Genomic DNA, 22342 nt, shown 5'->3' with positions numbered 1-22342 from the left:
AAGACCAGACACAAGTACTACAGTCCACTAAGTTACCCAGAATTCATTTAGGATTTGGGTGTTTTTTCAAACATCATTTCCCCTTTCAGGCTCAATGAGGCACTTGCTCCATTAACCACATTTTCAAGTGTATAGAAGGAAGGAAATGACCAAAAGTTTCTGGAAAAGGGACTTGTATTAAATCCTTCTATCTTTGATAAGGCAGGATACAGAGCATGGGGGTGGGGAGGCAAAGCTGAATCAGCAAATATTGAAGACACACCCAGGGGAATCACTGAGAACTGACTTTCTCCTATGAAATATTCTATGCTGAACAAAGACTGTGGGAAAATCTAGATATTGTTTCTGGAGTGTGGAGATTTGGGGAAATCATCTGACTGATAGTCTATGACTGATAATGTTCTCCAAAAAAAATTCTAAAAAGTCAGTTATTTTTTAAGGTAGTAAAAATCCACACTGGTATAGTTCATTTAAATTGCTCTATGAGGCAACTGTTCCCCTGAAACATGTGAAATAATTTTTAGGTTGGTATTCGTTTTGCCAACAAGAAAAAGAAGGCTGAGTTCTGGCTCGATGGTAGAGCACTTGCTTAGCATGTGTGAGGCACTGGGTTTGATTCTCAGCACCACATATGAGTCAATGAATAAAGTAAAGGTCCATCAACAACTGAAAAATAATATTAAGAAAGAGAAGTGTTAGAAATAACACAGAAAATTCGGGGGATTTAACAAAAGAAATTTCCACTACAAATTGGATTCTATTAATAAAATTCTAATCTAATTGATCACTTTCCCAGCTTTGGAATTGTTTTCTCTACAGAATTTGATATTTTAATAATATAACTACAGAGTTCATTTAAGGCTCCAAAATGGACAAGCCAGGCATCAGAGAATGTCCAAACTCAAAATGCAAACTTTGGAATATCTGCACTGAGGATTTAGTGGAACTACTGTCACTCTCTTATCTTTGGTTTCCTAATCCATTTACTCTTAGGAACACTTTTGGGATTTGCTAAGGGTCACTGAGATTTACATGTGATGGGATGACAACAGAAAGAGTAATGAAAAGGAGAGTTTTCAGCCAGGATGTCAGCAATCAGCAAGACTGCACAGCCCAGAATGTGAGTTCTAACTGGGCCTTTGCAGTTTGCACAACTGCCATGCTGGGGTTTTTATATTTGGTTTGCTTATATTTTTGATCTCCTGATTGGCTCTTATCTTTGAAGAATTTGGGGAGAGCTGGTAATTTGTCTCAGTGGTAGAGCACTTGCTTAGCATGCAAGAAGCACAAGGTTACATCTCCAGCACAAAAACAGAGGGGGGAAAACGATGCAAGAAATTGGGAAGAACCTCTAACTTAAGGTGATTGTTTCCATACTCCAACACTTATGAAACACTGCAGTCATAAGAGAAATATATCAACACCTACTCACTGCTGTGGGTGTGAGGGGAACAACATAGCTTGAGGGACCTGGAGTCAGGCTGAGTGAGAATCTAAGCTTTACCATTCACATTATCCCTTAGGCAAACTACATAACTTTCCTTAATCTAAAAAAAATGATAAGAATAAAACTGCCTACATTTTATTACAGGATTTGTGATAGTAAATCTGAGTGTCCTCTTGTTTAGACGAGAGATGATTAGTTAACTAGTAAAGTATATTTCTGACAGAGTCAGTGAGTGTGTTTCCAGAGATAACTGAAATGGGGACAGCAGACGGAAAGTGAGCAGCATGGTCCTACAGACCAGGGCCCCAGATGCAACAAAAGCAGAAGAGGAAGCCACACAGTACCTGCAGGCTCTCTTCTATGAGAGCAGGTATGTCTGTTGCTTTGCCCATCACCCATGGACATCAGACTGGCTTCTTCAGCCTTTCATCCTGGAATCACCTCCAGTGACCCTTCAGGAGGCTTCCAAGTCTTCAGCATAGAGCCATGACTACATCACTGGTCCCTCTTACCCTGAGACTCCAGCTTCTTAGCCAGAGGGATTCAGATCCTTCTTAGTTTCTCTGGCTCTCCAGTTTTCAGACAGTCATTATGGGACAATATAGACTTGATGATGTGAGCAAAACTAATAAATCTGTCTTTAAATTCATATATACATATATGCATATATGTACATATTAATTTATATGTACACATACATGTACTTTACATATAAATATATCACATGTAATATATATAATATATAATATATTATATATATTATATATTATATATATATTCTATGGATCCTATTCCTTTAGAGAACCCAAATACAGTGTTAATGTGAGGACTAAATTAGCAGTGTTTGACACAGCACATGTTCAGTAGACATCATTTTGCTGTTATCATTATTCAAACCCTTTGGCTATACACAAAATCAACTGCAAGTTTGTGGCCTGTTTAGGAGTATTTCAACAAGTTTTATGTTTGTAAGCACTGAATTATAAACCTGCTGTCTCTTCCTTGGCCCTCGATAGGAACCTGTTTACCAGTCCCAGGAGTCCAGTGTCCTAGACTTTAACAGGGACAAGACTGTCAGCTACTGTCTTGGTACTGTCAACTGCAACATGACCAATGCTTCCTCAAATAAACACTGCTGCAGAATAAAACAAGTCTAAACTCCTGAAAGAATGGGAAAGGAGAGACTATAGGGAACCTTCCCTGGAAACAGAATGACTAGGACCTCTCATTTTGGCCCATGTAATAAAAGAATAGGAGTCAGAGAAGGATTCCAGCCAACACCTAAAGCCAGAAGCTCTTCCTTACTCTCTTGCTTCTTGCCTGGTTTGAGAAAGTAGGAGCTCTCTGTGGTACCAGGCACTGGAGGCTCCCCTAGCACTCCAACTAGAGAGAAGGTCTTTTGTTTTCAAGTCAATATGCCATTGTATCCAGAAAAGGAAGTGTCAAGCCAGCCTAGAACACTCTGGAGCCAATGTCCAGGATGCTTGTGCCAAGTCCAGGGGACTGAATATGCTCTCCCCACACACTCCACGTTCCTGACACACTGAAGCACTCATACTTTTTGAATCACATTCCACCTGCATGTAGCCAAGAGTGGGCTGGTGGAACAGCTGTTGCTATAGGATTTGGTGAGCAACAGTATGGAGGGCATCTGGCAATGAAAGGGAGACAGTGTCTAATATAAAAATAGAGTGAGCCACTATCAGAGCAGGCCTGAAAAGGGACCCAACCAAGAAAAACTGGTATATATTCTTCTCATGCAGCTTAAAGGGTCAAGGTCTGCCTGTGCAGCATGGTTGTAGCCTACGCTTCCTAAACCAGGGAACAGCATGGGGGATCAGGGGGTAGGACTCTCAGTTTCAGCACATTGGTCCTTTACTTTCTCCCAGATGAAAAGTAGGTTGTTGTAACATGGACATATGTCTGATCTAGTAATGCTGGACACAAGGGAGGCACCAGTGGTTTCTGTGGTACCCTTGTTGCCAAGACATGAGGACAGTCTGAATCCCTCTAAGATTCCTGCAGTACTCATAGGCAGGCATTCTATGTCACAAGATGCCAAGAACAGATGAGATGACAAGATCCCTAGATGTAGAATCTTGGTGGGGCAGAAAGCCTACTTGGGGGGAAATCACATTAGTATATTCACTTTTCTTATTTCCTGATATCCAAGATGCTGATTCACCAATAAAAATTACGGAAAAAAATATAATATCTAATGCTTGTCTGTGAACATTTCTGTATAAGAGGAGTAGGAAACTCAGGAAAGGAATCATGGAAATTCCAGAATGACAGTTCAGGGGATTCTAACACAAATCTTGCTGGGTATGGTGGCACAGTGACCCCAGCTACTCAGAAGGTTAAATCAGGAAGATCTTTTGATCTCAGGAATTCCACATCAGTCTGCATAACATAGTGAGACTGCAATCTCAAATCAACAACAACAACAAAAATCTAGACATTTCTGTCCAAATGTACTCCTTTGAGCTGGGATTTTATTGCCATGTCCCATGATGCCTCAGGACCAAGTATCTCAAGACCTTGAGATCCAGACTTACCCACACTTTGTCCAGAGACAAAGAGAGATCCCTTCTGCCTTCCAAAATTCCTCTTTGAGAATACAAGAACATGCAGGTGCAGTCGTACATGACTGCAATCCCAAAGATTCCTGAAGCAGGAGGACGGCCCCAGCAACTTAAGGAGATCCTGTCTCAAAATTTTAAGAAATGGAATGGACTGGGGAGGTCACTCTGATTAATCATCCCTGGGTTCAAGTCCGAGTCCAGAAAGAAGAACAAACGAATGAAGGAACAAAGGAATAAAGGAAGATTGTCCATGCCTGTGCTCTCCTAGTGTCTCTCCTGTGCCCACTCAATCCAGCAAGGCACTCCAGAGATAGCAAAATGGACCTGAGTTCTGAAGCGCAGGCCCCTTAGTTGCCTAACCCGAAATTTTGTTATAGTTGGAGAGTGTGAACTTTAAATTGGGCAGGGACTACCAGGTCCCTGGGAGCAAGAGACAAGCAGGCTGTCTGTGTGTCAGGGGACTAGGTCTCTTGTCCTTGGGGCCCCTCAGCCTGGCCCACCCCAGCCTAGTGAAGCTGCTCGTAATGAATTCAGCACTTCTTCCATGGCTCTCTCAAACCTTAGAGCAGTTCACCTGGCTCCAGCTCTCTGTTACAAGCCAGTGAGTAGGACAAAAGGAGCTGTCAGTCTGGTGTGTGAGACTCACAAAAGCTTTTTGAAATATCTCAAAGTCAGAATATTTGCTTCGAGAAGGAGACACAATAATAATAATAATATCATCCACCACTTGCTGCATATTGACCCCAGGCCCAGCTCTGCAGTAAGAGCTCTACTTAAGCTCACTGATCCCTAGTTGATAATTCGCCCAACAAGGAAATACCACTACCTGCTGTTACAGGTAAGGAACCTGGGTGGAGAACCTGTTAGCAAGTGACAGGGTCTGGACCCCCAGTCAGTTTGAATTCAAGCCCATGCCAACTCCTCTGCCATACAACATGACATGGTGATCCAGGAACACCAGATCCAGGCATTTCAAAAGCTGGACCTGAAGTTTCCTGTCTGTGATGCTACTTCCTCTTTTAAGATATCTGTGCAGCATAAAATAAGCATTAAGTGGGTAAAGTTAGGTTTACCAGCCAATGAGAATCATGTGATACCAACTTACAAAGGAACTCTAGTCTCTATGATGCAGAGTTGAAGGATTCTAGAAAGATTCAGAAAAAAAATGTTGGCAAGACCACAGAGTCCACAGGTCACATAATTGACCAGCTCATTTCTCAGGAAGAGGAGCTCGATAAATCTAACCTGGTCTAATCCAACCTCGATCAATCTAACCTGAATCTAAGCTGGTCTCTACCTTCCCACTCCAGGACTCCTTCCATGCACTACACAATACAAAGAAGTTATAAAATAGTGAAGTGAAACTAGACCATTACTTTCAGAGCCACTCAGTGTTTTATTGCTCTGAGAATCCGATACAGGGATATGACAGAGTGTGTGACACTGGCAGAGAGATGCTAGAATAGCATTTGGAATGTACTGAAAAAAAAAAAAAAGTCACCCAGAGAGGAGCTGCTCAGTAATAGCGATGGCTTCCTTCATTCTGGACATACGTTACAAATAGTCAGGGTTAGTGTGTTGTGGGCACATGTGAAGTGTGTCACTTCTGTGTCAGAGCATTTCACTGTTGGTGGAAGATATTCCAGGTGTCATTCCCTGGCCACATAACTGTAAAGCCCACATTGTAGAGCCTCCATCCACCAGGGACTATGTGGAGAGGCCCCTGAAACCCACAGTGGACACGCAGGATGAGAAGGCAAGAAACCTCTTCATGTTAATTCATAAACATTATGCATCTCTGGGGGCTGGGGCTGTAGCTCAGTGGCAGAGCACTTGCTTAGAATGTGTGAGGCACTGGGTTAGATCCTTAGCACTGCATAAAAATGAAAAAAATAAAGGCATGCTGTCAATCTACAACTACAAAAATAATTTTTAAAAAATATACATCTTTGCATTACTGCAGCAAAGCCAAGCCCATCCTTAATGGTTCTCCCCAAAGTCGTATCCATTGCCCACATAATGGTCAAAGCTGTTGCTCATCTAAAAAGTATCACATTTTCTATATACAGACTCCTTCATTATGGTTGTTTCTATTAGACAGGAATGTGCTATGACCTGACCCTTAAGTTGCCAGGAAACCCACCATGCTCCTGATCTAGTGCTCCAGAAACAAAGACTGTCCCTCCAGGTGGAACTGGCCCCCGAGCGTTTCTTCCAAAAGTATGTATTTTTCTTTTGGGGGTAGAATGAACATGGACGGGGGTGATCTCAAGATGAGACGCTGGGATCAAGATTTTTGGAAGAATGGCAGCACTAGAGCTCAGTAAAGGTCACTTGCATTAGAATGGCAACCACTGACACTCCTGGGTACAGGGCACTTACTTGGAGGGTGACAGTGATAAACCAAACACAGCACTTTCTCTCCAATTTCTCAATATTCAACAATCTAGTCAGAGAGAGGGAATCAGCAATCTTTCCAGAATTCAAGGCACAATGAAATTAACCTGTGCTAAAACTGGACAACCATCAACTGATGGGATGGTCAGTTCTACCTTGTGCCATCAGACAGGGTGACACACAAAATGCGCAGTGTAAACTCAGCCTGGAAGAATAAGTGGACAACAAGGGACAGTCCAGCAGCCTTTGTCCCAGCAATAGCAATAGTCTGACCAGGTTGGAACAGGTGTGCATGAGGTGTGCTGTGGAAGTGAGGGCAGGAGCAGAGCCTGCTGCCAGAAGCCTCAAATGCCTGCACCTCTCCCTCTGGGTCTTTGAACAGAGGCCAGGGTGAGGAGAGAGAGGCACACCCAGTGGTTTCCACTATTCCCTGTCTGAAAACATGTGTCAGAATTTGAAATGAACATAGGTCATGTTGTAAGCACACATGGAGCAGAGACATCGCCCTCCCAGGACTTCTTACCAGATTTCAGGTTTGACAGTGATCTTTACACCCCAGACTCATGGATAATGTCAGAGGTCTAAAGCCAGGGAAGGAATGGATGGTTGCTGAGATCCAGAGAATGAGTACATGAGTGTAAGCTCCAGGAAGGCAGAAGACAAGACTGTGTCTGGCGTACTCTCAGCACCAGGCACAGGCACCAGCTTGTAGTAGCCACCTGACTCCTAAAACAGCTTTCCTGTGCTGATGGCACTATTGGGCATTGAGGACATGAGAGCTCCCTCCTGTGATTTTTAACACTGTCCTATTCCAAGAAGGCCTTGAGACCAGCTTGGCACAGCAATGGAGGCTGCTGGGAACAAACCTCAGCCTCCTTCCTGCCTTTCTAAAGCTAGTCAACAACTGGCCACGCCAAGGCCAGATGAGCTCCAGGTGCGCCTACTTGCCTGGCATCCCTGCCAATCTCATTTATCCCAAAAGGCAACTAGGAAGCCCACTAGTGAGTCACTTGGCTCTCTTGACCAGGGCTAAATCCTGTGACCAGCAATTCTATTGTACCTCTATATCTACCTCTATCGGGGTACAAATGTTCATGTGTGTTCTTTTGAAAAAGCAATGAATGTTTTCTGATTCCTTAAGTAGAAATGACCATAATTCAGAATTACACACTAAAGTGTTCCATCCCCAGGGCCCAGAGGGACACTGGGTAAGATCAGCCATCATACACCTGCTTCCCAGAATGTCACCTCAGTCAAGGAAGTGAGGGTACAACAGAGACAGTGTGGAATCTTTTTGTTTTCTTATTTTTCTTACTGGTATAGCCCCAGCACCTGAAACAATACCTACCACAGGGTATGAATGAATCACTGAATGAAAGAATCTGAAATACAGTGGGCATTATTAGGCATAGGAAGATGTAATGGAGAAAAGATGGTTCCTTTGAATGGTAGGAAATCTTTTTTTAAAAAAAAGAAAACATGTCACATATATTTCGTATTCTACTGTCCCCTCTGAAATCCCCTGGATAGAACAGCCAAGAGTCTAGAGAGCCAGGATGTTGCACATTCCCCTCAAAGTCCATAGAACAGCAGAGCTGGGAGGGCCAGATGCAGGCCTGAAGGCCTCTCTCTCCTTGTACAGATGATAAAACTCAGTTCCAGAGAGGGAGGCTGACACACTGCTAGTCACATATCCAGCAGCACCCTTGGTCCCAACACCAGCAAGAGCTTCTTTCTAAAAGCTATATGTTCCAGATGAAAGAGCAAAGAGGATGAGATGGAGGAGACAAACCAGACAGCCGTGATGGACTATGTCCTGCTGGGGCTCCATGGGCACCATGACCTAGAGGTGGTCCTGTTTGTGCTTTGCCTGGGCATCTACTGCATGAATCTGCTGGGGAACTCCCTCCTCATGGTGCTGATCATGCTGAACCCCCACCTGCACAACCCCATGTACTTCTTTCTCAGCAACCTCTCCCTCATAGACATCTGTGGCACCTCCTCCTTCATACCTCTCATGCTCACCAACTTCCTACAAACCAGAAGTACCATCTCCTTCCCAGCCTGTGCCCTGCAAATGTACTTGACCCTGGCTTTGGGTGCTACAGAATGCTTGCTCCTGGCTGCGATGGCCTATGACCATTATGTGGCTATCTGCCACCCACTCAGGTACACAGAGCTCATGACTGGACAGATGTGCATGCAGATGGCAGCACTGAGCTGGGGGACAGGCTTTGTCAACTCACTGCTACAGTCCATCCTGATCTGGCGCCTCCCCTTCTGTGGCCACAATGTCATCAACCACTTCTTCTGTGAGATCTTAGCAGTGCTGAAACTCGCCTGTGGGGACATCTCCCTTAATGCCCTGGTATTGATGGTGGCTACAACCATCCAGACAGTGACCCCTCTCCTGCTCATCTGCCTCTCCTACATTTTCATCCTGGCTGCCATCTTTCGGGTTCCCTCTGCTTCAGGCCAGCACAAAGCCTTCTCCACCTGCTCTGCACACCTCACAGTGGTGGTGATTTTCTATGGGACTATCTCCTTCATGTACCTCAAGCCTAAGGCAAAGAACCCCAATGTGGATAAGATTATCACACTGTTTTATGCCGCCGTGACACCCTCACTGAACCCCATCATCTACAGCCTAAGAAATGCAGAGGTGAAAGCAGCTGTCACAGCTCTGCTTGGGGGAGGTCTGCTCACTAGAAAATTCTCCCACGTTTACTGTTGCCCTCCAACTCTGTCAGTCAACATGAGCTAGCCTATCTTGTGGTAATGGAATCATTAATTAAGTGGCTTAAAACCAACAGATTTCTCACTTATGCCCCAGGTCCATAAGGGCTTGGCTGGGGTTCTGCTCTGCTTCCTTTTATCCACCCCTCACCCCCACCACAGGACCCATCTGTAACATGGCTGGGCACCATTACAAAACGAGAAGAGAAGGTGTCCTTTCTCTCCCTTCACACCCACCTTCTTCCAGACTGTCATTCCAGGGTCCTGGAGCACCTTCAGGCCCACCACAAGACACAGAGGTACCAACTTTCATTGGTGTCTCCAGCTGCTCCCAAGGCTCTGTCCCTCTAGTCTCTAAAAGAAATTCCTCACATTCCTCATAGTGGTTCTGCCATTGAAGTCTAGCCCCAATTGATCCATCACTCTTTTGATCGAGACCCTTCATGGCTCCCCATCACCACAGCATTAAGTCCATATCCTTGCTGAGTCTTCAAGGCCCCCAGAGTCTGGCAGCATCTGCTTCTTCAGCCTGACTTCCACTTCCCCCTCCACACAGGCCGGCCAATCACTACATCCTCTGCACTGCCCCCCCCTCCAGGTCTTTGCTCCTGCTGTTCTCAGTCACACTGGGATGAGTTTTCAAAGCCAGCTCAGACACCATCTCTTTCATGCATTCTTCTCTGATGCACTTTGAGATTGTCACCTTTATATCCTACAGCACCTTTCACTTTACCTGTCTCATCCTGACTTGTGACATTTCCTCATCATCAGAGCTCCTTGGGGGCAGCCTGCCACCAGGTCTCACCTACTGCTGTAGCTTTGGGAGGGCTTTCTCTACAGCAGATTTCCTGAACTGACTTGTTACCCAGAAGCTTTGAGCACTGAGTCCAGTGGTGCTGAGTATCTCCAAGCAGTGGCAGGTGGACAGGGGTCCTGGCATGGCTATGTACAGACAGGTGAAGGGAGCAGCAGTACTGCTGGCCACAGTCTTGTCCTCGATGCAGGCAAGTTGCTCTGGACCTTGGGCTGTCTCCTGTGAGACAAGTCAGGAGACAGCCAAGGGCTGCTGACCTGCTTGGCTGTTAGGCCTGGCTCTGTCTTATGGTGGTATTCTTCCCACCAGGGATCCCACAGGCACCTCACACTCAACATGTCCAAATCGGAAATCATCCCCTACCCCCAAGTGATGGCACCATCTTCAGGAATGGCACCATTCTAAAACAGTACAGAAGACATCACTTATTCTCTGCTTCAAAGACCAGACACAAGTACTACAGTCCACTAAGTTACCCAGAATTCATTTAGGATTTGGGGTGTTTTTTCAAACATCATTTCCCCTTTCAGGCTCAATGAGGCACTTGCTCCATAAACCACATTTTCAAGTGTATAGAAGGAAGGAAATGACCAAAAGTTTCTGGAAAAGGGACTTGTATTAAATCCTTCTATCTTTGATAAGGCAGGATACAGAGCATGGGGGTGGGGAGGCAAAGCTGAATCAGCAAATATTGAAGACACACCCAGGGGAATCACTGAGAACTGACTTTCTCCTATGAAATATTCTATGCTGAACAAAGACTGTGGGAAAATCTAGATATTGTTTCTGGAGTGTGGAGATTTGGGGAAATCATCTGATCGTCTACTTAACATTCTCAGTGTTAAGTAGGATTTAGAGCATAAAAAGGGATAGATAGCAAAGACAGAAATGTAGGTAACACCCCCAAGCTTTTAGCCCACCTAATACACTGTCTGAATCACTTTTCTTTGAAGGAAAACTGGGTTATATTGCAACTAACGGAGGAAGCTAGATGGCCACAAGGGGGAATTCAAGCCCCTAATGTGAAAGTTCCAGATCTTGGTTGTGTATGTGCAATAATCTGAGGGACTGACCTAAAATTCACCTGTTGCTAGTTAACATATCATTAATATTGTGGTTTGTTCCCCCTGTGTGCATTTCCCAAGGAAAAATAAATTTACACATAGCCAGTAAAGAAAAAATTACACTAAAGTAAACTGTCAATCAAGGTTCCAATCAACCCCAATCCACCCAGGTTAAAAGGGGTAGGTAAAATTATCACAGCCCAATAAAAGTGAACTCCACTGTTTAGTCAGAACCTTGAGCTACTTCGCAGCTCAGCCCACTATGTTCTCCCAGAGTGTATGCTTTTACTTCCAATAAACCTTTGCATTGCTTGTCAACTTCATAGGTCTTAATCAATTCTTTGTTTGAACATCAAGAACCTGGGCCCGGAAATTTCTGGGGATCCCTGTATCCATGCCAGTAATATCTGGAGTAGAGAGAATTGTGAGATTCTTCTCATTAATATTCTATAGCCGATCATCCTCTAAGCATATTAAAAAGTCAAAGTGATTGTTGAAGGTCATAGAAAATCCACAGGGGTAGAGTTCATTAAAATTGCCATTCAAGGAAATTGTTTTACTGGATTGTGTGGGTTAATTTTTAGACTGGTATTTCTCTTGTCAACAATAATGAAAAGAAGTGACAGAAATGAAACAGAAAATTTGGGGAATTTAACAAAATAAATTTTCACTCCAAGCTGGATTATGTTAATATAATTCTAATCCAAATCGTTCACCTTCTTTGGAATTGTTTTTTCCTTTCCCCCTGAGGAAATTTACAGTTTTATAATGTAACTACATAGGTCATCTGAGGACCCAAAATAAGGTATCCAGGCACCAGAGAATGTCAAATTTAAAATGCAAATCTATTTAAACCATGCAAACCTTGGTATATTCACACTAAGGATAAAATGGAACTTAATGTCACTCTCTTATTTTTTGTTTCCTCATTCCATTTTCTTTGGAAACACTTTTGGGATTTGTTAAGGGTCACTGAGAATTATTCTTGAGGCTTTGAGGAACAGAACAAGTAATAAAAAAAAGTGGGCTTGCTTCCAGTATGTCAGCAAATCAGCAAAAAAGTGTGCACAGCCCAGAATGTGGGCTCTAACTGGGCCTTCTCAGATGTGATTATAAGGACTGGAGTAGCATTGTGAAGTATCGGACATTATGAATAAGCATTGCATGACGGCATGGTTGGGTATCCCCTTCCTGATGGATTTTTATATTTGGTGTGGTTATATGTTTGATCTCCTGATTGGCTCTTTTAAGAATTTTGGGAAGAGCTGGGAATGTGTCTCAGTGGTAGAGAGAGCACTTGCTTACCATGCAGGAAGCCCAAGGTTTCTAGCACCACAAAAAGGGGGGAAAACTATGCAAGAATTTAGGAAGAACCTCTAACTTAAGGTGATGTGTTTCCATACTCCAACACTTCTGAAAAACTACAGTCATAATAGAAATTGATCAACACTCACTGCTGTGGGTATATCATAGTTTAAGGGACATGGAGTCAAACTGAGTAAGAATCTAAGCTCTACCATTCACTTCTTCCCTTAGGCAAACTATATAACTTTCTTTAATCTACAAAAAAATTATAAGAATCTAACTTTATGCATTTTATTACAGGATTTGTGATAGTAAATCTGAGTATCCTCTTGATTAGATAGAGAGATGATTAGTTAACTAATAAAGCATATTTCCAACAGAGTCAGAGAGGATGTTTCCAGAGACAACTGGCATGGGGGACAGCAAGCTGAAAGTGAGCAGCATGGTCCTACAGATGGAACAAAAGCAGAAGAGGAAGCCACACAGTACCTGCAGGCTCTCTTCTACGAGAGCAGGTGTGTCTGTTGCTTTGCCCATCACCCATGGACATCAGACTGGCTTCTTCAGCCTTTCATCCTGGAATCACCTCCAGTGACCCTTCAGGAGGCTTCCAAGTCTTCAGCATAGAGCCATGACTACATTGTTGGTCCCTCTTACCCTGAGACTCCAGCTTCTTGGCCAGAGGGATTCAGATCCTTCTTGGTTTCTCTGGCTCTCCAGCTTACAGACAGTCATTGTGGGACAATACAGACTTGATGATGTGAGCCAAACTAATAAATCCACCTTTAAATTCATACATATATACATGCATATATATATATATATATATATATACACACACATATATATGCATAAATATGTATGTATATACACACACTCTCTTTATATATTCATATGTTACATTTAATATATATAATATATATTCTATGGATTCTATTCCTTTAGAGAACCCAAATACAGTGTTAATATGAGGACTAAATTAGCAGTGTCTGACACAGCACATGTTCAGTAGACATCATTTTGCTGTTATCATTATTCAAACCCTTTGGCTATACACAAAATCAACTGCAAGTTTGTGGCCTGTTTAGGAGTTTTTCAACAAGTTTTATGTTTGTAAGCACTGATTATAAACCTGCTATCTGTTCCTTGGCCCTGGATAGGAACCTGTTTACCAGTTCCAGAAGTCCAGTGTCCTAGATTTTAAGACAGGGACCCTGACTGTCAGCTTCTGCCCTGGTACTGTCAATGCAACATGACCAATGCTTCCTCAAATAAACACAGCTGCAGGATAAAACAAGTCTAAACTCCTGAAATAATGGGAAAGGAGAGACTATAGGGAACCTTCCCTGGAAACTGAATGACTAGGACCTCTCATTTTGGCCCACGTAATAAAAGAATAGGAGTCAGAGAAGGACTCCAGCCAACATCTAAAGCCAGAAGTTCTTCCTTACTCTCTTGCTTCTTGCCTGGTTTAAGAAAGTAGGAGCTCTCTTTGTGGTGCTAGGCACAGGAGTCTCTTCCAGCACTCCAACTAGAGAGAAGGTCTCTTGTTTTCAAGTCAATATGCCATTGTATCCAGAAAAGGAAGTGTCAGCCAGCCTAGAACACTCTGGAACCAATGCCCAGATGCTTGTGCAAAGTCCAGGGGACTGAATATGCTCTCCCCACATGCTCCAGGCTCCTGACACACTGAAGCACTCATACCAGTTGTGAATCACATTCCACCTGCATGTAGCCAAGAGTGGGCTGGTGGAACAGCTGTTGCTATAGGATTTGGTGAGCAACAGTATGGAGGGCATCTGGCAATGAGAAGGGGAGACAGTGTCTAATATAAAAATAGAGTGAGCCACTATCAGAGCAGGCCTGAAAAGAGACCCAACCAAGAAAAACTGGACTATGTTCTTCTCATGCAGCTTAAAGGATCAAGGCCTGTCTCTGTAGCATGGTGGTAGCCCATGCTTCCTCAACCAGGGACCAGGCTGGGGAGTCAGGGGGTAGGACTCTCAGTTTCAGCACATTGGTCCTCTACTTTCTCCCAGATGACAAGTAGGTTTTTGTAATGTGGACATATGTCTGATCTAGTAATGCTGGACAGCAGGGAGGCACCAGTGGTTTCTGTGGTATTCTTGTTGCCAAGACATGAGGACAGTCTGAATCCCTCTAAGATTCCTGCAGTACTCATGGGCAGGCACTCTATGTCACAAGATGTCAAGAACAGATGAGATGACAAGATCCCTAGATGCAGAATCTTGGTGGGGCAGAAAGCCTACTTGGGGGGAAATCACATTAGTATATTCACTTTTCTTATTTCCTGATATCCAAGATGCTGATTCACCAATAAAAATTATGGAAAAATTATAATATATAAGATGCTTGTGTGTGATATGAACATTTTTGGGTAAGGAGGAGTGGGAAAACTCAGGAAAGGAATCATGGAAATTCCATAATGAGAGTTCAGGGGATTCCAACACAAATCTTACTGAGTGTGGTGGCACACACAGTAACCCAAGCTACTTAGAAGGTTAAAGCAGGAAGATCTTTTGATCTCAGGAATTCTAGATCAGTCTGCATAACATAGTGAGACTCCAATCTCAACAACAACAAAACATCTAGAAATCTCTTTCAAAATGTACTCCTTTGAGCTGGGATTTTATATTACATTGCCATGTCCCATGATGCCTCAGGACCAAGTATCTCAGGACCCTGAGATCCAGACTTACCCACACTTTGTCCAGAGACAAAGAGAGATCCCTTCTGCCTTCCAAAATTTCCTGTGAGAATACAAGAACATGCAGATGCAGTTGTACATGACGGCAATCCCAGAGACTCCTGAAGCAGGAGAACAGCCTCAGCAACTTAAGGAGATCCTGTCTCAAAATTTTAAGAAATGGAATGGACTGGGGAGGTCACTCTGATTAATCATCCCTGGGTTCAAGTCCGAGTCCAGAAAGAAGAACAAACGAATGAAGGAACAAAGGAATAAAGGAAGATTGCCCATGCCTGTGCTCTCCTAGTGTCTCTCCTGTGCCCACTCAATCCAGCAAGGCACTCCAGAGATAGCAAAATGGACCTGAGTTTCTGAAGCCCAGGCCCCTTAGTTGCCTAACCCGAAATTTTGTATGGTTGGAGAGTGTGAACTTTAAATTGGGCAGGGACTACCAGGTCCCTGGGAGCAAGAGACAAGCAGGCTGTCTGTGTGTCAGGGGACTAGGTCTCTAGTCCTTGGGGCCCCTCAGCCTGGCCCACCCCAGCCTAGTGAAGCTGCTCGTAATGAATTCAGCACTTCTTCCATGGCTCTCTCGAACCTCAGAGCAGTTCACCTGGCTCCAGCTCTCTGCACACAATTCTGTCACAAGCCAGTGAGTAGGACAAAAAGCTTTTTGAAATATCTCAAAGTCAGAATATTTGCTTGGAGAAGGAGAAATAATAATAATAATAATAATAATAATAATAATAATAATAATAATAATATCATCCACCACTGGATCCACATTGACCCCAGGCCAGACTCTGCAGTAAGAGTTCTACTTAAGCTCACTGATCCCCAGCTGATACTCGCCCAACAACGATATACCACTACCTCCTGTTACAGGTAAGGAACCTGGGTGGAGAACCTGTAGCAAATGACAGGGTCTGGACACCCAGTCAGTTTGAATTCAAGCCCATGCCAACTCCTCTGCCATACAACATGACATGGTGATCCAGGAACCCCAGATTCAGGCATTTTGAAAGCTGGACCTGAAGCTTCCTGTTTGTGATGCCCCTTCCTCTCTTTTAAAATATGTGTGAAGCCTAAAATAGGCATTAAATGGGTAAAGTTAGGTTTACTAGCCTTACAAAGGAACCTTAGTTTCTTTGACCACAGAGTTGAAGGATTCTATAAAGATTCAGAAAAAAAATGTTTGCAAGACTATAGAGTCCATAGGTCACATAATTGACCTCATTTCTCAGGAAAAGGAGCTCGATTAAGTCAGAAGCTAGAACAAAGGCCAAGAATCTAACTTGGGCCCCACACTCCCACTCCAGGGCTCCTTCAATGCATCACCCAGTACAAAGAAGTCATAAAAATTGTGAAGTGAAACTAGACCATTACTTTCAGAGCCACTCAATGTTCTACTGCTCTGTGAATCTGATGCGGGGACATGATAGAGTGTGTGACATTGGCAGAGAGATGCTAGAATAGCATTTTGAATGTGCTGAAAAAAAAAAAAAAAAGTCACCCAGAGAGGAGCTGCTCAGTAATAGCGATGGCTTCCTTCATTCTGGACATACGTTACAAATAGTCAGGGTTAGTGTGTTGTGGGCATATGTGAAGTGTGTCACTTCTGTGTCAGAGCATTTCATTGTTGGTGGAAGATATTCTAGGTGTCATTCCCTGGCCACATAACTGTAAAGCCCAGATTGTAGAGCCTCCTTCCACCAGGGACTGTGTGGACAGGCCCCTGAAACCCACAGTGGACATGCAGCATGAGAAGGCAAGAAACCTCTTCATGTTAATTCATAACATTATGCATCTCTGGGGGCTGGGGCTGTAGCTCAGTGGCAGAGCACTTGCCTAGAATGTGTGAGGCACTGGGTTAGATCCTTAGCACTGCATAAAAATGAAAAAAATAAAGGCATGCTGTCAATCTACAACCACAAAAATAATTTTTTAAAAAATCATACATCTTAAAAAAATTATATCTTTGCATTACTGCAGCAAAACCAAGCCCATCCTTACTGGTTCTCCCACAAGTCGCATCCTATGCCCATGTAATAATCAAAGCTGTTGCTCATCTGAAGAGCATCACATTTTCTATACACATACTCCTTCTATATGGCTGTTTCTACTAGACAGGAATGTGCTATGACCTGACCCTTAAGTTGCTAGGAAACCCACCTTGCTCCTGATCTAGTGCTCCAGAAACAAAGACTGTCCCTCCAGGTAAAACTGGCCCCCAAAGCATTTCTTCCAAATGTTTGTATTTATCTTTTGGGGTATGATGGATAGAGAAGGGGGTTGATCTCAAGGTGAGACACTGGGATCAAGATTTTTGGAAGAATGGCAGCATTAGAGCTCAATAAATAGTCACTTGCATTAGAATGGCAACCACTGACACTCCTGGGTACAGGGCAATTGGAGGGTGACAGTGATAAACCAAACATAGCACTTTCTCTCCAATAGCTCAATATTCAACAATCTAGTCAGACGGAGGGAATCAGCAATCTTGCCAGAATTCAAGGCACAATGAAATTAACCTGTGCTAAAACTGGACAACCATCAACTGATGGGATGGTCAGTTCTTCCCTGTGCCATCAGAGGGGGTAGCACACAAACGCACAGTGTGAACTCAGCCTGGAAGAATAAGTGAACAACAAAGGACAGTCCAGCAGCCTTTGTCCCAGCAATAGCAATAGTCTGACCAGGTTGGAACAGGTGTGCATGAGGTGTGCTGTGGAAGTGAGACAGGAGGGCAGGAGCAGAGCCTGCTGCCAGAAGCCTCAAATGCCTGCACCTCTCCCTCTGGGTCTTTGATCAGAGGCCAGGGTGAGGAGAGAGAGGCACACCCAGTGGTTTCCACTATCCCCTGTCTGAAAACATGTGTCAGAATTTGAAATAAATATAGGTCATGTTGTAAGCACACATGGAGCAGAGACATCACCCTCCCAGGACTTCTTCCCAGGTTTGACAGTGATCTTTACACCCTAGACTCATGAACAATGTCAGAGGTCTAAAGCCAGGGAAGGAATGGATGCTTGCTGAGATCCAGAGAATGCTTGTAAGCTCCAGGAAGGCAGAAGACAAGACTGTGTCTGGCGTGCTCTCAGCACCAGGCACAGGCACCAGCTTGTAGTAGCCACCTGACCCCTAAAACAGCTCTCATGTGCTGACAACACTATTGGGCTTTGGGGACATGAGAGCTCCCTCCTGTGAATTTTAACACTGTCCTATTCCAAGAAGGCCTTGAGACCAGCTTGGCACAGCAATGGAGGCTGCTAGGAACAAACCTCAGCCTCCTTCCTGCCTTTCTAAAGCTAGTCAACAACTGGCCAAGCCAAGGCTAGATGAGCTCCAGGTGTGCCTACTTGCCTGGTATCCCTGCCAATCTCACTTATCCCAAAAAGCAACTAGGAAGCCCACAAGTGAGTCTCTTGGTTCTCTTGACCAGGGCTAAATCCTGTGACCAGCAATTCTATTGTACCTCTATATCTACCTCTATTGGGGTACTGTTGAGAGCCACAGCCGAAGGGGCCCCAGCAAACTTCCAGCTGCCAGCAAACTTCCAGCTGCCGGCTGATGATTGGCTCACAGCGGCCCCAGCAACATCTAGCTGATTGGCTCCTCTGCGGTGATGCACATTGGGCTGTTTCCCTGCCCTTTCAGACCACAGAGCTGCTCATTGGGGGACTTTTTTGGCTCTGCCCACGTGACCCAGCCAATCGGCCTCAAGAGCAGGAGGATTGTGGGAGGTGGAGAGAGGCTTGTGTTGGAGAGAGAGGCTTGTGGGAAGCCGGTGGTGGCAGTTGGGGCTCTGAGGGTTTTTCCTGAGAGGCTGTGTTGTTTGGCGTGTGTGGTTCTAAAAATAAAGTTAGTTTCTTTTGACAAGTGGCTCCTGATTGTGCCCAGCCAGACTGCGGCATTTGGTGGCTCGCACGGGGAGCGACTGAGGGTAAGTGATAAGGTAAACTGCTCGCCCCTGAGGGCAGGGCGAGAGGATGGGTAGCCATTTTAAGATTCTTCTTTTGTTATTTTGTTTCACTTTTGTTTTAAGTTGCCTGTCCCTGGAGATGTGTAAGATGGAAGAAAAACCGCTCACATCTGAGGAACAGATAGGGAGAAAGGACGGATGGACATTTCAGGAGGCTATTATAATGATTTTGTGTTGTTCCAATTTTGTTTCACTCTGTTTCAGTTTTGTTAGGCGTTATCTTGTTGGGTTGTATTATAGTAGAAATATGGGATCAGAAATTAGTAAAAAACAAACTGAAAGAGTGTTAAGTAAATTGTTAGAGGAAGGAGGCATCTCAGTAAAATCAAGAACAATCAGGGCATACGTTGATACAATACAAAAATGTAGCCCATGGCTTTTTAAGGAGGAGTTGTTAAATATATCACAATGGAACCATCATGGTGAAGATTTAAAAAGAATAGAAAAGAAAAGCCCAGGGACTCTGCCAGTTGGCACATTGCCATTGTGGACGTTGGTATCTTGTTTGCTTAGTCCAAAGCCTTCAGTTCAGACAAAGGTAGAGGAAGGAGAAGACATATTGATTCAAGTAAAAGAGAAGGTCTCTCAAGTTAGTCAGAAAGAGGAAAAAATTCAAGTAAAAGAGAAGGTCTCTCGAACTAGTCAGACAGAGGAAAAAATTCAAGTAAAAGAGAAGGCCTCTCAAGCTAGTCAGGCAGAGAAAGAAAGTGTAAAGCAGAAAAAGCCATCAGGGGGAAAGTTACAACAGGAGACTGCTACTAACACCTTTCTATCACCAGAGGGTGTAAGTGTCCAACCAACAGCACCAGCTCTACAGGAGACTGCTACTAACACCGTTCTATCACCAGAGGACGTAAGTGTCCAACTAACAAGGCCACCTCCATATGCTGGGAGGCCCCCAACCCCCGCAGTTGATAGTTGGGATCCTGAGACAAGATCTCAAATATTAACATGCCCTGTATTTGAGGCAGGAGGGCAGCGAGTTTACCATGTTTTAAATTTCAAAACAGTGAAGCAGCTAAAAGAGGCTGTAACAACCTATGGTCTTCAAGCACCCTTCACTGTAAGCATGGTCGAATCCATTAACAACTTGAACATGACGCCAGCAGATTGGGCTAATATGTGTAAAGCTGTGCTAAATGGAGGACAATACCTGTTATGGAAGGTTGCCAATGAGGAATTTTGCAAGGAGACGGCTAGGCGAAATGCAGCAGCTGGTTATCCTCAGAGAAATATAGATATGTTGTTAGGAAAGGGACCTTATGAGGATCAGCAGCAACAAATTGCATATGATCCTGGTGTATATGCACAAATTGCTGTAGATGCAATTAAGGCATGGAAGACTTTACAAGGACATGGAGGTATACAAGGTCAATTATCTAAGGTAATACAAGGAGCTAATGAACCTTATGCTGAATTTGTAGATAGGCTTATTCAAACAGCTACCAGAGTTTTTGGGAATACAGAACAAGCAATGCCATTAATTAAACAACTGGCTTATGAGCAAGCGAATCGTTGGTGCAGAGATATCATTAGACCATGGAAACATGAAGATTTAAACACATATATTAAATTATGTAGAGACATTAATGAACAAGAGCAAGTCGTGGCAGCTGCAGTAAAAGAGGCTTTAGATGCCAGAGACATTAATGAACAAGGGCAAATTTGGCAGCTGCAGTAAAACAGGCTTTAGATGCCAGGCCAAGAACATGCTACAATTGTGAACAAACAGGACATTTTAAAAGGAATTGCCCCATAGGAGGAGGGTTTAACAAAACTAGGTATCAAAGGAGTAGAATACCAGGTATTTGCCCACGATGCCGTAGAGGGAGACATTGGGCTAATGAATGCCGTTCTCAAACCACCATACAGGGTACTCCATTATCAAAAAATGAACAAGGAACAGGTGTTTATCCACGATATCGTGGAGAAAGGCATCGGTCTCCATTGCCAAAAAATGGACAGGGGGGCCCAATGCTCCGGGGCCCAAAACCACAAATATACGGAGCACTGGAGGAACCCAGCAACCCCATCAGGGTAGTGCCCAGGACACATTGTCCATCAGATCCCTCATCAGACAAACCAGAGGGAGCGCAGGGTTGGACATCTGTGCCTCCGCCAGAGCAGTACTAACTCCAGAAATGGGAGTTCAAATCATTCCCACAGGGGTAAAAGGACCTCTTCCCAAAGGAACAGTAGGCTTATTATTGGGACGCAGCTCTTCTACTCTAAAAGGACTTATGATAAGTCCTGGGGTAATTGATCCCGATTATGAAGGTGAAATAAAAATTATAGCCAGTTCTCCAAAGGGTATATCAGTAATTTCACCAGGAGATAGAATAGCACAGTTACTAATAATACCCAGCCTACATGATAAATTTTCCAGTCGTGCTGTAGAAAGAGGTTCCAAGGGATTAGGCTCCACAGGTGTAGATTGGGCTATGCTTTCTTTAAATTTAGATTCTCGCCCCATGCTAAAACTAAATATTCAAGGACATGAATTTAATGGGCTACTGGATACAGGCGCAGACCTTAGCATCATCTCTCGTCAAGAATGGCCAAAACATTGGCCATTACAACAAGCCACTCAAATGCTTCGAGGCCTAGGAGCGGCGACTAATCCCCATAGAAGTGCAATGGTATTAGATTGGAAGGGTCCTGAAGGATGTGAGGGAACTATACAGCCATATGTATTGGATCATCTTCCCGTAAATTTATGGGGACGAGATGTCCTAGATCAATTAGATTTGACATTAACAAATAACATCAACCAAAATGCACCCACTATTATGACTAGACAAGGTTTTAGGAAAGGAAAAAGATTAGAAAAACAAGAACAAGGTATAGCAGCACCAATACAAATAGATCAAGGAACAGACAGACATGGGTTGGATTTTCAGAAAGGGCCACTGAGACAATAAAAATTACTTGGAAATCAGAAAGACCAGTATGGGTTCCTCAGTGGCCCCTGACTAAAGAAAAGATACAAGCAGCCCATGACCTGGTCAAACAACAATTAGCGGAAGGACATATACAACCTTCTGTATCTCCCCATAATACTCCCATTTTTGTCATCAAAAAGAAATCTGGTAAATGGAGATTATTGCAAGATTTAAGAGCCATTAATAATGAGATGGTTATTATGGGACCTGCTCAATCAGGGATTCCTCAATTGTCTGCTTTGCCAAAAACCTGGTATGTTTTAGTTATAGATATTAAAGATTGTTTTTTTTTTTCAATTCCAATTCATCCTGAGGATTGTCCACGTTTTGCATTTACTATCCCTGCACTGAATCATGAAGGTC

The 22342-nt window shown here is 43.8% G+C and overlaps 1 protein-coding gene across 1 annotated transcript; it reads left to right on the top strand.

The window, feature by feature from the left end:
• The first annotated feature begins 8206 nt into the window (after positions 1–8206).
• On the top strand, positions 8207–9193 carry LOC139701486 (olfactory receptor 13C7-like). Its single transcript, XM_071600402.1, has one exon. The coding sequence runs from the start codon at positions 8207–8209 to the stop codon at positions 9191–9193; it is 987 nt and encodes a 328-aa protein (XP_071456503.1).
• Positions 9194–22342: the final 13149 nt, after the last annotated feature.

This window comes from Marmota flaviventris, chromosome 13 (genome assembly GCF_047511675.1).
Source record: "Marmota flaviventris isolate mMarFla1 chromosome 13, mMarFla1.hap1, whole genome shotgun sequence".
NCBI lineage: Eukaryota > Metazoa > Chordata > Mammalia > Rodentia > Sciuridae > Marmota > Marmota flaviventris.
Note: the sequence above shows the minus strand (reverse complement) of the source record. Positions and strands in the feature narration are given on the sequence as shown.